This window comes from Chiloscyllium plagiosum, chromosome 1 (genome assembly GCF_004010195.1).
Source record: "Chiloscyllium plagiosum isolate BGI_BamShark_2017 chromosome 1, ASM401019v2, whole genome shotgun sequence".
NCBI classification, from domain to species: Eukaryota; Metazoa; Chordata; class Chondrichthyes; order Orectolobiformes; family Hemiscylliidae; genus Chiloscyllium; species Chiloscyllium plagiosum.
Window position 1 is genome coordinate 94,777,837 of NC_057710.1, and position 16,861 is coordinate 94,794,697.

The 16,861-nt window shown below is 40.0% G+C and overlaps 1 protein-coding gene across 6 annotated transcripts in view; it reads right to left on the minus strand.

The window, feature by feature from the left end:
* slc30a9 (solute carrier family 30 member 9) overlaps nt 1-16,861 on the minus strand; it is a 132,854-nt gene that overhangs the window by 31,308 nt on the left and 84,685 nt on the right. For 3 of the 6 annotated variants that reach the window (XM_043692116.1, XM_043692129.1, XM_043692123.1), the window contains 2 exons: nt 16,788-16,827; nt 7,105-7,176 (listed from right to left, as the gene is read on the minus strand). In XM_043692116.1, the coding sequence (XP_043548051.1) occupies nt 7,105-7,176; nt 16,788-16,827 (112 nt within the window). Of the gene's footprint in view, nt 1-3,057; nt 3,391-7,104; nt 7,177-16,787; nt 16,828-16,861 lie in introns of those variants that run through there. The other 3 variants (XM_043692155.1, XM_043692146.1, XM_043692137.1) reach the window with 3 other exon arrangements.

Here is a 16,861-nt window from a genome sequence, read left to right on the forward strand (position 1 = left end):
ACAAAGTCCTGGTTATATTCTGTCCATAGCCTCCACAGTAGTTGGGATGATGGTGGGGAAAGTGCAAGTGGTGAGTTGGGAAATATTGTGTGCCTGGAATATAACAATGTTTGCAGGCAATGAATAGTATATGGTTGAAACATTTGAATCCTGTCAAGGCCTTCAAACAAAAGTAACAGCATAAGAAATTTTATTAAAAATCAGAGGCCAAAAATGGATTAGGAAGAAAAGTAGATTATATATTTTATTAATTTTATAACAAAAACTGTGCATGGGATGACAGCATTAAGTATAGGTAATGCCAGTGTTTGTTGCCCATTCCCAACTTGTCTTTAATAGACATGGTGAAACGCATTCTCCACTCATTGGCAATCTATCTGGTACAGATAGAACTATACTGTTGTTCGAATCCCTAGTGTGGAAACAGGCTATTTCGCCCAATAAGTCCATACTGACCCTCCAAAGAGTAACCCAACCCTCTACCCTATTACTCTACATTTCCCCTGACTAATGCACCCAATCTACACGTCCCTGAACACTATGGACAATTTAGCATGGCCAATTCATCTAATCTGCACATCTTTGGATTGTGGGAGGAAACTAGACCACACGGAGGTAACCCACGTAGACATGGGGAGAATGTCTGTGTGGAGTTTGCACAGTGACCCAAGGCTAGAATCGAACCCTGCTCCATTGCGATGTAAGGCAACAGTGCTAACCCCTGAGCCACTGTACCACCCTAGACAGGGAATTCCAGGATTTTGACTTGGTGACTTTCAAGTAGCAGCAATGTAGGTTCAAGTCAGAAGAGTGAAAAATAATTCTGGGTAATCAAAGATGGAGGACTGGGAAAAAAAATTATAGTTGTAAGAGCAGTAACTTTTTTTTGAGGTATTTTCGATATTGAAGCTGATTTCCTCAAATTCCAGAAGTAGTAATTACTGTTTTACAAGCTGTTGCATTGTTTTGGAATTTTGGGGAAAAGATAGATCAAAACAACAGCATTTTAAAAAGGAAGGAGAGACACAAAGGCACAGACCACATCAGAAATGACTCAAATGAGAAAGAAATCCATACTGCTGTCTTAAACAGCTATGTGGATAGTTTTTCAGTGAAACCTTACTATTCTTTTGATTTGGAAATCTATAATAGTAAGTAGACTGGGTTCTTTTTAGATTATGTTTCATGGAGATCTGTCTCGATTAAATTTAATAAAAATAAAACATATGTACAAAGTTAGCCTGGAGCAGTGTTTTTTAGAGCAGGCAGACTATGCTAGTTTCTGGGTCTGCAGATTGTTAAGGTGCAAAGGTGGCCTTTAGTAGAGTGATGCGATCTTCCTGTCAAATGTGGGAGATTAGGCACAGTTTCCAGTTTACTGGAGATTATGTCTGCAGGATATGTATTTCATTGCAAATCCTATTAGATTGCACAGATTGGTTTGAGCAGCAGTTAGAGGCAATAAAGAATTTACAGAAGCTGAGGGTATACTTACAGATCGTCAGGTAGATGAGTTACCTTCAGGAAAGGTAGGAGGGGGAGGTCATGCAGGGTATCCTGTGGCTATCCCCATCTCAAACAAGTATGCTGTTTTGGAAAATGTAGGTGGTGATGGATTCTCAGGGGAATGCAGCACAGACAGCCAAGTCTCTGGTACAGAGTCTGCCTCTAATGTAATGAGGGGTATGCCAGGTTCGAAGCAATTGTGATACAGGACTCTGTAGTCAGAGGCACAGACGTTTCTGCAGCCGACAGTAGAAATCAGAATGGCATGTTGCCTCCCTGGTACCAGGTTCAAAGATATTCTTAAAAAAAGGGAAGAGGGACCAGAAGGTCGTTCTACACATTGGAACTCATGACATAGGAAGATGGACAGAAATTTTAAAAGGTCCTCAAGAGTAATAATATCTGGATTACTCACTGTGCCATGAGCTAATGAGGGTAGGAACAGAAGGATAGAACATTTGAAAACATAGCTGAGGAGCTGGTGCAGGGTAAACAAGTTCACATTTTTGGATCATTGGAATCTCTTCTGGGGTAGAAGTGACTTGTACAAGAAAGATGGATTGCACCGAATTGGAAAGGGACTAATATATTGGCAGGGAGATTTGCTACAGCTGCTTCGGAGGATTTAAACTATTAAGGTGGGACTGAAGGAGATAGTGAGGAAAGAGATCAGTCTGAGACTGGTACAGTTGTGAAAAAGGAGCAAGTCAAACAGCCAGAGCAGGCAGAAACAAAGCAGAGAACCATGTAGGATTGATAAATTAAATTGCATTTATTTCAATGCAAGAGGTAAAACAGAAGAACTCTGGGAATATGGGACTGGGATATCATAGCAATTACAAAGATATGGCACAGGGATGAATAGGACTGGCAGCTATATGTTCCAGGATACTGAAGGATAGAGAGGGGGCGCGAGAGGGGAGGGGGAAGTGGCATTTGATTAGGGATAATATAATGGCTGTACTTAGGGAGGATATTCCTGGGAATTTGTCCAGTGAAGTTATTTGGGTGAAACTGAGAAATAGGAAAAGGACGATCACCTTATTGGGATGGTACTATAGACCCCCTCAAAAGTCAGTGGGAAACTGAGAAACAAATTTGTCAGGAGATTTCAGCTATCTGTAAAAATAACAGTGAGATTATGGTAGGGGATTTTAATTTTCCAAATATAGATTGGGACTACCATAAGGGCCTGGATGGAGAGAACTTTGTTAAATGTATACCACAAAATTTTCTGATTCAATATGAGGATGTGCCTATCAGAGAAGTTGCAAAACCTGACTTTGGGAAGTAAGGCAGGGAAGATGACAGATGTCACTTTGGGGCCAGTGACCATAATTCTAACAGTTCTAAAATAGTGATGGAAAAGTAGGGGCTGGATTTAAAAGTTAAACTTTAAGTTGGAGAAAGGCCAATTTTGATGGAATTAAGAACAAACTTTCAAAAGATGATGGGTGGCGGCGGGGTATGTTTGCAGGTAAAGGGACGGCTGGAAAATGGGAAGCATTCAAAAATGAGGTAACAAGAGTCCAGAGACAGTATGTTCCTATTAGAGTGAATTTTACATGGCTGATCCAGTCAATTTGCTGGCTAATGCAATCCCTAGAATGTGCAGACTTAAGTTTGGTAATGCAGTGGAATATCATAAGGACATGTGAAGATAAAAGAATCTAATGACCTTTCTGCAGAAGAAAGGAGTTGTGAAGGGTCGACGGATTTGAAGCGTTAACTCAATTTTCTCTCCACAGATGCTATCAGACTTGCTGAGATTTTTCTTTCTCCGATTGTGGGTGTCACCAGTTGGCCTAGACCAGACTTGCTGCGCCCCCGGTTGTCCTTGAAAAAGATGATAAGTTGCCTTCTTAAACTGCTGCAGTCCACGTGCTGTAGGTACATGCACAATGCCATTAGGGAGTTCCATGATTTAGACCCAGCAACAGTGAAAGAAAACAATACACTTCCAATTCAGATTGGTGGATAACTTGCAAGTGGTGCTGCTCCCATGTATCTGCTTCCCTTGTTCTTGTGGATGGAAGTGGTCAAGGTTTAGAAGGTGCTAACCTTTGGGTGAATTTCTGCAGTGCATCTTGTAGATAGTACACACCATTGCTAGAGGATTAGATGCTTGTGGATGTGCTGTCAATCAAGCGAGCTGCTTTGTATTGGATGGTGTCAAACTTGAGTGTTGTTGGAGTAGCACTCATCTAGCCAAGTGCGGAGTATTCATCACACTCCTGACTTGTGCCTTGTAGATGATGAACAGGCTTTGGGAGTCAGGTGGTGAATTACTCACTGTAGCATCCCTAGCCTCTGACCTACTCTTGTAGTCACTGTATTTACATGACTGGTCAATGGTAACCCTCAAGATATTATTAGTGGGAGATTAGATGATGGTTAGAAGTCATTTATTGCAGATGGTGAATACTTGGCTTTTCTGTGATATGAAATGTTACTTGTCACCCCAAGCCTGGATATTGTCCAGGTCTTACTGCATTTGAACAGCTTCAGTTTCTAAAGAGTGGTGACTTTTGTTGAACATTGCGAATCATTGGCAAGCATCCATACTTCTGACCGAACACCTGCAGAGATGCCTTAGAGTTGAGATGACTGACCTCCAACAACCACAACCTCCTATGTGCCTGATAGGACTTCAACCAGAGAGTTTGTCTCAATTCCTGCAGATTTCAGTTTTGCTAGGTCTCATGGATGCCACACTTGGTTGAACGCAGCCTTGATGTCACGGGTTGTCACTCACCTCACCTCTCGGATCATAGAATCTTTATAGTGCAAAAAGAGGCCATTCAGCCTAAAGAGTGCGCACAGACCCTCCAAAAAGCAGAACCACCCAGACCTTCCTCCACCTCCACTTTACACCTGTTGCTCCATATTTACCCTGGCTCATCCACCTCACCTGCACATTTCTGGATACTACAGGGAAATTTAGCATGGTTAATCCACTTAATCTGCAGTTTTGGAAAATGGGAAAAAAACTGGAGCATCCAGAGGACACTTATGTAGACATGGGGAGAATGTGCAAACTTAAGTCACCCAAGGCTGAAATCGAACCCAGGTCCCAGGTGCTGTTAGGCAGCAGTGCTAACCACTGAGCCACAGTGCCACGCCATGTTTGGGCCAAGGTTGTAATGAAGTCAGGAGCTGAATAGCCCAAAAAACAACAAACTGGGTGCCAGTGAGCAGGTTATTGCTGACAACACTGTTGATGACATTTTCCATCCCTTTATAATAGCCAACAGTAGACCGATGGGGCAAATAATTGGTTATATTGGAATTGTTCATCTTTGTGTGTACAGTACATACCTGGGCAATTTTCAACACTGTCAGGAGATGCCCATGTTCTAAGTGTACTGGAACAGCTTGACTCAGGGAGCAGCAAATACTGGAGCACAAGTCTTCAGAATTTTATCAGGGCCCACAGCCTTGGTAGTATCCAGTGTCTCCACCGCTTTTGTGATATCATGTGGAGTGAATTGAATTGGCTGAAGACTGGCATCATTGATGCTACGAACCTGGAGGAAGCAGATGACTGTCACGAATACTTCAACATCACCTTTTGCACTCGTGTTGGGCTGGCCCACTATTGAGGTTGAAGATATTTGTGGATCTGCTTCCTCCGGTGAGCTGTTTATTTGTTCACCACCATGATTGGATGCAGCAGGTCTGTGGAGCTGAGGTCTGATCCATTGATTGAGGGATCAGTCACTTCTTATACCGTTAAGTAGCTTCACCAGAGTGACCTCTTATTTTTAGGTATGCCTGGCTCCTGGTACATCCTTTTGCATTCTCAACTGAACCAGGGTTGATCCCCTCGCTTGGTGGTAATGGTGGAGTGGAGGGGATATGCTGGGCCATGAGGTTGCAGATTGTGAAGTACAATTCTGCTGATGGCCCACAGAGCCTCATGGCTGCATAATCTTGAGTTGCTAAATCTGTTTGAAGTCTGGCCCATTTAGCATGCTGATAAGTGCGCAAACTTTCACTATTTAGCAGAACACTATGGAGGATATTCTCAATATGAAGGCAACACTTTGTTCTCATGAGGACTATGTGGTGGTCACTCTTACTCATACTGTCATGGACAAATAAATCAGCAGCCAACATGTTGCTAAGGAAGTAGTATGTTTTTTTTCCTCGCTAGTTCACTCGCCACATGCTGCAGACTCAGTCTAGTAGCTGTCCTTTCAGACCCAACCAGCTCGACCAGTAGTACTACTGCCATGCCACTCTTGGTAGAGGACACAAATTCCCCATCCAAGGCGTATTCTGTGCCCTTACCACCTTCAGTGCTTTCTTCAGGTGATGTTCCATATGGAGGAGTACTCTTATCAGTTGAAGGACGATTTAGCATGGTAATCATCAGGAGGTTTCCTTGCCCAGGTTCGACTCGAGGCCATGAAACTTCATTGGATCCGAAATCAATGTTAAAGACTCCCAGGGCAGCTCCCGCCCAACGGCATACTGCTTTGTCACCGCAGGACAGATGATGATATCTGGGATCTTATCCAAGTATTATGATTCCATAAGCATGGCTATGTCAGGCTGTTGTTTGACTAGCCCGAAAGACAGCTCTCCAACTTTGGCACAAGCCCCTGATGTTAGTGTGAGGACTTTGCAGGACCGATAGGGTTGTTTCTGCTCGTCTTTTCTGGTGCTTTTTCCAGTTTCATTTTTGTTGAGACTTTGTAGCAATTAGTGCAACTGAGTGGCTTGCTAGACTGAATTTGAGAAAGTCAACCACATTGTTGTGGGTCTGGAGTTACATGTAGGTCACAGCAGGTAAGGACAGTAGATTTCCTTCCCTGAAGGGATTTGTGAACCAAATGAGCCTTTCTAACAATGGTTTCATGATTAGTAAATTTTTAATTCAAACTATTCTTTTGCTTGCCACGATGGGATTGGAACCCAGGTTCCCAAAACATTTGCTGAGTTTCTGGATTAATAGTCTAGCAATAATACCTCTACACCAATCACCTCATACGCCATTGCCTCTCCAGCAATTTCTGTGCTTGCTTCCTTACAACAAAGAACTGAGGATGCTGGTATTATATCATGGGGAGCTGGCTCCATTTTCCCTTGTTGGAGCTGGTTATTGCCTAGCACTTGTATAACACACCCCAAGCTTCAATGCTCTTCAGGCCCTACTGCATGCAAGTATGGATTGATTCACTACTCAAGGGTGTTATGATAGTACTGAACACTAATGAAACAACAAACAACATTCCTATTTCTTATGAGTGATGAAGGAGTTGAAGATTATTTCCAGCTGACTGTTATTGTTCCTTTATGAAACTTGAAAGGAGTTGCATTTCCTCCTCTATCCTTTAAAATACTCCCCTGGAAGTCAAATCAATGGAGGAACAGAATATTTAGTAGACCTCTAATTAAAGGAATCATGTGCAAAAAGAATGGTTATCTAGTACTTTTGTCTGTATTTAATTTTTGTCAATTAAACCATTGACATCAACAGCTATTCAGCTTTGAAACTTTTCCCTGCTCCATCAGGATGCTTCATATAGTGCACAGCAGTTGGGGTTCTTTAAAAAACGGTGTACAATTATATTTAATATAAAATTGGCATACCATACTGATATAACGTTATTCCTTTAGCTCGAGCACTCTTTCGGAGTTCATTTACTGCAACTATGAGTGTTGCTGTAAAGAAAATACATTAGAAATTTGTGAACATAAACTGCTTTACCCGGAGAATCAAATCATATCATTTATAAATCATAATTTATGTAAGAAAAACAAGGTAAGCAAACAGGAACTTTTAAAAAATACTACAGCAAAAAAGATGTAATTGACAAGTATGCACAAATAAAACAAACTTCATTTTCTAACAATAAATAAAAGAAAATTAAGTGTGAAATATCATTGGATTACAAAGTAGGATCATGAGCAAGATGCCCATAATCACAAAATGTGCGGCTTAGAATGTGGTGTAAACTAAAATTTTATTATTAATTGTAGGTTTGGTTTTTTTAAAAAAGTTAATAACCAGTAGATTGTGTTTCTGGAGTTAATAATTAAACTTATGATTGTAAGCAATTCTGTAGCCATGGTGATTACTTTAAATATGTTTTCAGACCAAGCTTTACTATACACTACTACGGACTTTCGTTTATTTTAGAATATTTTGAGATTCAACAATTATAAATAATGGGCCATCAGGGTTTGTTAGAGATTTTTGGAACTTTTTTAAAGATCTATTGGAAACACCTATAGTTTAGAGAGTTTTCTTTCAGTTTTCAACTGAGTTTGGAGCAGTCCTGTGAAGTTCTTGGAATAGGTTGGCTGTGTTTACAGGTGTTCCTGAAAAGGGAAGGATATATTGTGAACTAGGTTGCCTTAGAGGGAACAGTTAGTGTTAGTCCTATACCAGAAGTTTTAGGATACAACACTGAAGAGATTACTTAAAGCAGAATACATTCTAGCAGATTATAAACTCCAAGCAGCTGCTATAATACCAATCTAAAAGTTAAAATCACAAGCAACTTAAATTTAGAGATTAAGTATAAGGACTTTGGTACAGGTATTACTGTGCCTACTGTCTTTGAATAAATCTATTTACTAATAAATAGAATTTTATCTTTATTTCTATTGGTAATAAATTTTTTTGTTAAGGAAATCAAAATATGATCCATTAAGCCAGGTTGTTCTCTGTAATAACATTAGCTGAGATCATAACAATAAGCTCGTGAACAGCTTTTTAAAAACAAAAATCTGGCAATTTAAAATATTTCTCAATGTATCTTAAATCAAATTGATATGCTTTAAATTACTATTCAGGGAGATTGATTTAACATGTTATATTAGAATTGACTCCAAATTGTGTTTTAATCACATTAGTAAATGCAGTTAAACCTTGAACTAAAGGATTGCCTAGCAGAAACACAAAAGAATCAAGAGTAGATGTAAGCCATTTAACTCCTCGCCTTGTTCCACCATTCAATAAGGTCACAGCTGATCGAACTGTCACCTCCAGATAGCAGTCACATTCGTGCCTATGCCTGATGATCTTTCATCCCCTTGCTTAACAGGATTTTATATACTCTTGCTTAAAAATATTCATGGATTCTACTTCTACCACCTTTTCAGGACCAAAGAGTTCCAAAGACTCATGAGCCACAAACAAAATTGCTCCATTTAGTTTAGTTCTAGATTCTCTCACAAATGGAAATATTCTCTTTACATCTATACTGTTAAAACTCCTCAGGTTTTTGCATGTTTCAAAGAAGCCAACTGTAGGTATTCTAAACTCCAGCAGATAGAAGCCCAACGTGTTCAAATTCTCTCATGAGAATTCTCTCAATGTAGGTACTAATCTGGCAAACTTTCTCTGAACTGCTTCAAATACATTTACATCCTTCATTAAATAAAGTGACCTGTACTGTGTACGGATGCAGTTTTATCATTGACTTCATAAACTGAAGCCTAGAATTCATAAATTACTTACTGTGCCTGCATATGCATTTTTTACAATTCATGTATCGCGACACCAAGATGCAATTCAGGATTTCTGCAATCACTCAATGTGATTGTAAAAATTCTTTTTACCAAAACAGACAATATCACATTTTCCCATATTATACTCCATTTCCACATATTTGCCAACTTACTCAATCTACATCTTTTTGTAGCCACCTTATTCCTCTTTGCAACTTGTTTTCCCACACATTGTGTGGGTCATCTATCCCTTCAAAGTCAGTTCTACCAATTACAATGAGTTAAGGTTCCTATACTGGTTACTACCCACATTTGCCAAAGTGAAAGGACCCAAACTGCATTTCCTGTTAGCCAGCCAATCTTCTATCCTTGCCAATATGCTCACTCTACATAATGAACTTCTTACTTAGCCCAATCACCTTTGTTGTGGCACCTTATCAGATGCCTTCTGGTTGTCCACATGCACCAGTTCCCCTTTATCCATTGCATGAGTTGTCTTCTCAAAGAACTCCAATTCATTGGTCAGACATGATTTTCCTTTCACAAAACCACTGCCCAATTACCTTGACTTTTTCCAAACTTCTTATCACTTGCTTAAATAATAATTAGCATTTTCCTCATGGCAACAGCTAATTGAACTGTCATTTTCTGCCTTTTGTCCCCCCAACCCCTTACTAAATAAAAACTCTCACTTCTAATCTTCCAATCTAATTAGATTATCCCCAAGTTGAGGGAATTTTGGAAAACTAAAACCAATTCATCAACTGTCTCACTAGTCTTACCATTTAAGACCAGAGGATGAAGTCCTTCACTAACAGGGCACTTCAACCTTCAATTCCAACAATTTACTCTCCCATTTTGATGGTCACTATCATTACAACCGTACACCATTAGCTCCTTGCTCCCATCCATTTCCCGATTTATTGCTGCTTCTGAATGTTAATTATTTCCTCTACAGTAAGCAAGTACCTGTCCAAATCTACTGTAATTTCCTTATCTTTCATCATTAATTCTCCAGTCTCTGTAGATGCTAATAGCTTTTCATAGAACCTTGGAATGCTCACAGTGCAGAAAGTGGCTATTTGGCACATCAAATCGGCACTGATCCTCCGAAAAGCATTCCCTCTTCTCAAAAGATCCAGATTGGACACAAACCTCTAACCCTGACAGCACCTCAGTTGTTTGTTTGGCTCTTAATGGAAAGATTGTTTCAACTAAGTTAATGACATGGCCGCAATTCGACTTTCCTGCTTTATTCTCATAACCCCTTTGGAACTTTCTACCACAAGGTGCTGTGGAAGCACTGTCTTTGAGTATAAGGAAAGTAAACAATAATAGATTTCTGATTAATAAATGGCGTACAAGCTTTGTTTTTAAAATTCATTCATGGGATGTGGGCACCTCTGGCTAGGCCAGCATTTCTCGCCAAACCCTAGTTAAGAGTCACCACATTGCTGTGGGTCTGGAGTCACGTGTAAGCCAGACCTGAAAGGGCATTAGTGAGCCAGTTTTTCCTGACAATCAGCAATGGATTCATGGTTATCATTAGACTCTTAATTCTAGATTTTGACTGAATTCAAATCCTATCATGGCGGGATTCAAACCAGTGTCCCCAGGACAATACCTGGTTTAACATTCCAGCAATAATACCACTAGGCCATAACCTCTCCATTACAAAGATGGAGTGAGTAAAAGGCATTGAAGTGGTTGATCAGCCATGATTGCTTTGAATGATGGGTCAAATTCAGAAGGCTGAATGGGCTATTCCTGTTCCTATATTGCAAACCCTCAATTCCCTTAAATGCTAGACAGCTATCTCAGCCATGAAAACACTTACATAGCCAGTCACGAGTCTTCAGTAAAGAATTCCATAGATTCACCAGCTGCACAGATAACATTCCTTCCAATCTCTGATAATCTGAGAATAGTGTTACCAGTTTATGCCCTCTAATTCTAGACTCTCCAATAAGGGAAACCACTTCCCCACACCTCTCCTGCCAAGGCTTCTAAAAAAGCTTGTGTTTCAATAAGGTCTCCTCACATTCTAAAATCCAATGACTACAAGCACAACTTCCTCAACCTCTCAGAGTAAGAAAATCCCTCAATTAGGTCTATATTCAATCAAGTTTAGATGATGAGAGGGCATCTCAGAGAAACCTAGAAAATTCTAACAGGATAAACATGATAAATACAGGAAGAACATTTCCAATAACAAAGGAGTCCAGTAATTTTCAGACTGTAACCTCAAAGATATGGTGTAAACCATGTATGACTGAAAATAAATTTCTTCACCCAGAGATGGGTAAGCTTGTGGAATTCTCTGCCACAAAGTGTTGAAGCCAAAACATTGCATGTTTTTAAGACTGATGAGACCAAAGAGTATGGGTAGAAAACAGGAACAGGGTACTGAGTTTGACCTGGTGTTCTTGTCCACCAGTTGCTCAAAGTAAGCCAAGGAGTAAAACTGTACATTGGTCTTCATAGCAACAGGTGGTGTATAGGAACAGGGATTTCTGTATGTAGCTTTGGACAGGCCACACCTGAAATAGTGTGCGCAGTTTTGGTCTCCTTATCAGAGGAAGGATGTTCTTGCTGCAGAGGGAGTGCAAAAAAGCCTTACCAAATTATTTCCTGGAATAGCAGAACTGACATAAGGAGAGATTGAGTTAGTTAGTTAGCATTCACCAGAGCTCAGAGGAACAGAGGGGGTGGGGGTTTCTCATAGAAACTGTACAATACTAACAGGACTAAACAGGTTAACCCTTTTAGGGTTGATGAGGAGAAATTTGCCCTCTTTATTCCAATTCTATCTTTTATTAGTGAGCTAATCAAACCAAGCCAAAATACTTTCTACTACATGGGCCTTTATCTTATTAAGAAGTAGTCTTTAGTGCGGTACCTTACCAAATGCTGTCTGCATACCCAAACATATTACAACTACTGTTTCCCCTTTATCTACCCAGAAAGTGATGAGCACGTGGAATTCACAACCACAAAGTGGTTAAGGCCAAAATATTGTCCGTTTTCTGGGTGCCAATACTGCATTTATTTTACTTTGCAAGCTTTCTGTTCACTCCTCCCAGGCCATTACCCCTCTAATTGTGATATTTTAATAGGGGGGAGCCAATGGCCTAATGCTATCATCAGACAATTAATCCAGAAATTCTGCTAATGTTTTGGAGATCTGGATTCAAATCCCACCAGAGCAGATGGTGGAATTTGAATTCAATTTAAAAATCTGGAATTAAGAGTCTACTGATGACTATGAAAGTATTATTCATAGTCAGAAAAACCCACCTGGTTCACTAATGTCCTTCAGGGAAGGAAATCTGCTGTGCTTACCTAGTCTGGCCTACATGTGATGCCAGACCCACATCAAAAGTTGTTCACTTTTAACTCTTAATTAGGAATGGGGAATAAATGCTGGCCTAACCAAAGATGCCCATATCACTGAATGAATGAAAACAAAACCGATCTCCAAGCTTTCTGGTTAATCATGGATGCTGGGTTGGTCCCTTAGAATTTTTTTTACTTGTTGGAATGTAGCTATGCTGTGCATTCTGAAATACTCCTTATTTTTGTCTTTGCATCTCTAATTTATTTTACTGATTCACTTGACCGAGCTGTGCTTTCATGCCCTCATAATTGTCCTTACTTTAAAAAAAGAGAGGTTCTAGTTCCACTCCTCTGTCTCTCAATATGAAAATGAAATTCAATCCTTCTATTGTTATGCTACCTAGGGATGCCTTCACTATGAGACCAATCAATCAATCAATCCTCCCTCATTGCACAATATCATATTTAAGGAGAAAGTGAGGTCTGCAGATGCTGGAGATCAGAGATGGAAATGTGTTGCTGGAAAAGCGCAGCAGGTCAGGCAGCATCTAGGAAGAAGGGCTAATGCCCGAAACATCGATTCTCCTGTTCCCTAGATGCTGCCTGACCTGCTGTGCTTTTCCAGCAACACATTTCCATCTCCAATATCATATTTAGTATAGCCTATTCTCTGGTCAGCTCCAGAACATGGCTTACTAGGAAGCAACTCCAAAAACATCTTGTGAACCTGTTTTCCTATAGATTAAAATCACCCATGATTATCACTGTGTCTTTGTTTTACCCGACCTTAATTACAACTCCCACAAATGACTTCCTGCCTTTCTAGTTTCTTCCCAAACTCTTTCCACATCTTGGTTTCCTCAACATAGCACAGTAGAAAGGGAAGACCTATCAGGAAAAAGTTGGGTCCAAGTTCCTGACTTTTTTAAATTTCTTTACCCTTCAATATTCACATCCACATCCATGACATCCTGCAGCCATATTTCTGTAATAGTTACCAGATCATAAATCATTTATTTCTATTGGCGTTATTTGTTTTGTTTCAAATGCCACATGCATTCAGGTACAGAGGCTTTATTTTTATCATTTTATTCTTCATAAATTCTAGTCTTACCTGCTGGTTTACCATTGAATATGCACTGTTTATCCCTTCCTGTCATGGTCTATCATTTTCCAAATTAAATAACTTTCTTTTTGGCCTTGACTCTAATCTTCACTTTACCAAAGCTTTCCAAATTTGATCCCTTTGCCCCCATAATTTAGTTAAAAATTCTACTCACTAGCTAGATGATTGGCAAAAACACTAGCCCGAACACACTTTGGGCAGAAACCATCCCATCATCACAGATCTCATTTTCCCCAACACTGGTGCCAGAGCTCACTTCTGTTAGACTAGTCTTTGAATCACACATTCATCATTCCCTAACCTGATTTGCTGTACATAATTTGCACATGGCTCAGGTATTAATGCAGAGATTATGACTTTTGAGATTCTGCTTCTATATTTGGCATTAAGTCCTCATAATGACAATGAAGAACCACCTATGTCACTGGTACCTGCACAGACCACAATGACTGGATCCTCCTGTTCCTCCTAATGCAAGTTTCTTTCCAACCTGAACCTTGGGATCAGGCAGAAAAGACAGCCACCTGGACTTTCACTCTTTGCTGCAGATAATGGTGTCAATCCTCCTCTCTATACCGAATCCACCATTACATCCTATCCATCATCTTCTCCACCTATTCTCAACCAGAGAAGCTAAAAATAAACTTTTTGGATGAGTGCAAAGGATGAGGCTGCTCTCACCAAAATTCTTTTATCTGCCTCATGTAGAGACACACTCTCCTGTCACTGAACAATGACCAGCCCGACCACCCAGCCTCTTAGTACAAATAATTCAGATAACCATTCCCTTTCCTGATACGTTACAGTGTCTGTAGTTCAGCTCAAACTGAAATACTGAGCCAGAGCTGCTCAAACATTTGGTCTGGACGAACTGGCATTCACAAACTTTGACATGCTGTAACTGCGGCACATTTCCTGCCTTGCAATCCTCAATGCATTTTAAAGGATTACTGAATTAATTTATATAGCTTTATATTTGGGTATTTAAAAAAAAAACATTTTATTAACATTACCAAGTGTTAAACAATGTTGAACAAGAAGAGGAGAACTGATTTCAGGAACACCAGCAGCATAACAGAATTCAGCGTGTCGGGGCAGAGTATAGTATCTATCACCAAAAAGAGGTGCTGGTGAAGCTGAAACGTCTGAAAGATGAATAAAAATCATCCAGACCGAAAGAACTACATCAGAGAATCCTGAAGGAGATAGCAGAAGAGATTAGGAAGACATTGGCAGTGATCTTTCAGGAAACCACTGGAGTCACTGACGGTCCCAGAGGACTAGAAAATGATTAATGTAATACTCCTGTTTAAAACAAAAGGCTGGAAAAAGACAGGGAATTAGGTCAGTCAACCTAACCTCAAGTTATTGGTAAGATTTAAGAGTCCATTAAGAACGAGTGTGGAGCACTTGGAAGCGTATAGTAAAATAGGACAGACAACATGACTTCATCAAGGGAAGGTCAAGCGTTACGAATTTGCTAAACTTCATTGAGGATGTAATGAGCAAGTTAGACAAAGGAAACACATGGAATTGATGTATTTGGATTTCCAGAAGGACTTGGCAAGTGCTGCACAGAAGGCTGATAAATAAGTTACAGGCCAATGATTTTAGAGCAAGGTACTGGCATGGATAGAGGATTGGCTTACTGGTAGAAAGCAAAGAGTGGAGATAAAGAGGTCTTTTTCAGGATGGCAGCCAGTGACCAGCGGAGTTCCACAACTATTCACATTATACGTTAACGATCTGGACGAAGGAATCGGAGGCAGTGCTGCTAAGTTTGCAGATGACACAAAGATAGGAGCAGGGACGGGTAGTGTTGAGGAGTCAAAGAAGCTGCAGAAAGACTTGTGCAAGCTAGGAGAGTGGGCAAAGAAGTGGCAGATGGAAAACAATGTGAGAAAGCATGAGATTATGCACTTTGATTGGAAGAATAAAGACGCAAGCTATTTTCTAAATGGGGAAATGTTTCATAAAGAAACAAAGGGACTTAAAAATCCCAGTTCAGAATTCCCTTAAAATCAACATATGGGTGCAGTTGGCAATTAGTGGGGCAAATGCAATGCTAGCATTCATTTTCAGAGGGCTTGTATACAAGAGCTGAGATGTCATTGTACAACAGCGACAACTGTACCGCTAAGATTGCATTATGGTCTGGTCAAACTTCATTTGGAATATTACGAGCAGTTTTGGACCCCATATCGAAGGAAGGGTGCGCTGCTCTTAAAGAGGATTCTGAGGTGGTTTACAAGAATGATCCTGGGGTTGAAGGGCTCATCATATGATGAGAGCGGAGGACATTGTGTCTATACTCAGTAGAGTTTAGAAGCACGAGGCTGGGGAAATCTCATCAAAACTTACAGAATGCTGACAGGCCTGGATAGGGTGGACATGGAGATATGTTTCCCCTAAGAGGAGAGACTATGAGCCAAGGGCATTGCCTCAGTGAACGCATGACCCTTTAGAAATGAGATGAGGAAAAATTTCTTCAGCTAGTGAGTGATGAATCTGTGGAACTAACAGCAGCTGTGGAGACCTAGTCACAGTGTATTTGAAAGAGATACATTGGCTCTTGATTGGTTAAGGGAATCAATGGCTATCAGGAGAAGGCAGAAGGTAGTTGGGAAACATCAGACAGAATCAAATGGCAGCGCAGACTCAATAAGCCAATTCTGCTCCTTTGTCTTTTGGTCAGTAACTGCAAATAACCAACTTCTTTTCCTATAGTAGAATGCGAATCAATTTCTGGAGTTGAAAAGCAAGAAAACCTTATTCTCCTCATTCCTTTAATCACTTAACTCCAGCACTCTATTGTAAGTCACACTCAAGTGCTCAGTCACTAAAGTAGCTAGATTTGTGCTCCAAATTCAGTGAGATAGGCCTTTTGTCTTCTGTTTCAGCAGCTTCTTCACTGGTAGCCTTGTGAAAATTGCTTAAGACAGACAACTACGGAATTAAACTATAGATTTCAGTTAAATGACACATACAAAAAAGAAATTAGACATCCTCACCAAACAACTTCACTTTAGTCCTAGGATAAACTGATTTTGCTAGTTGACTTTAATACAAAAGGCCACAATTAATGAGGACCCAGCTTCAACTGCTTCCCAATTGAGCTGCTCTTTCTGGAAGCCTTGTTAAAACTCTGCTCAAGGTTGGCATGTACAGAATTAAATTGTAAATTTCAATTTAATGATCAAAATAAAACATCACAAAAAACAAGTTTTCACAAAATCAAAATTTAAAATCATGCCTTTGAGTAATATTGAAAAGGTCAAGAAAAATGCAAGTTTAAGCTGCCACAGATGAAAATAATTAGCAACACAATGGAGGTGTTCCAAATGAGTGCACATACCTCCTTCTGAAACTAGTGAACCAGCCAGGATGAAATATGCCTGAAAAAGTATAAATTAAACAGTAAATAAAATA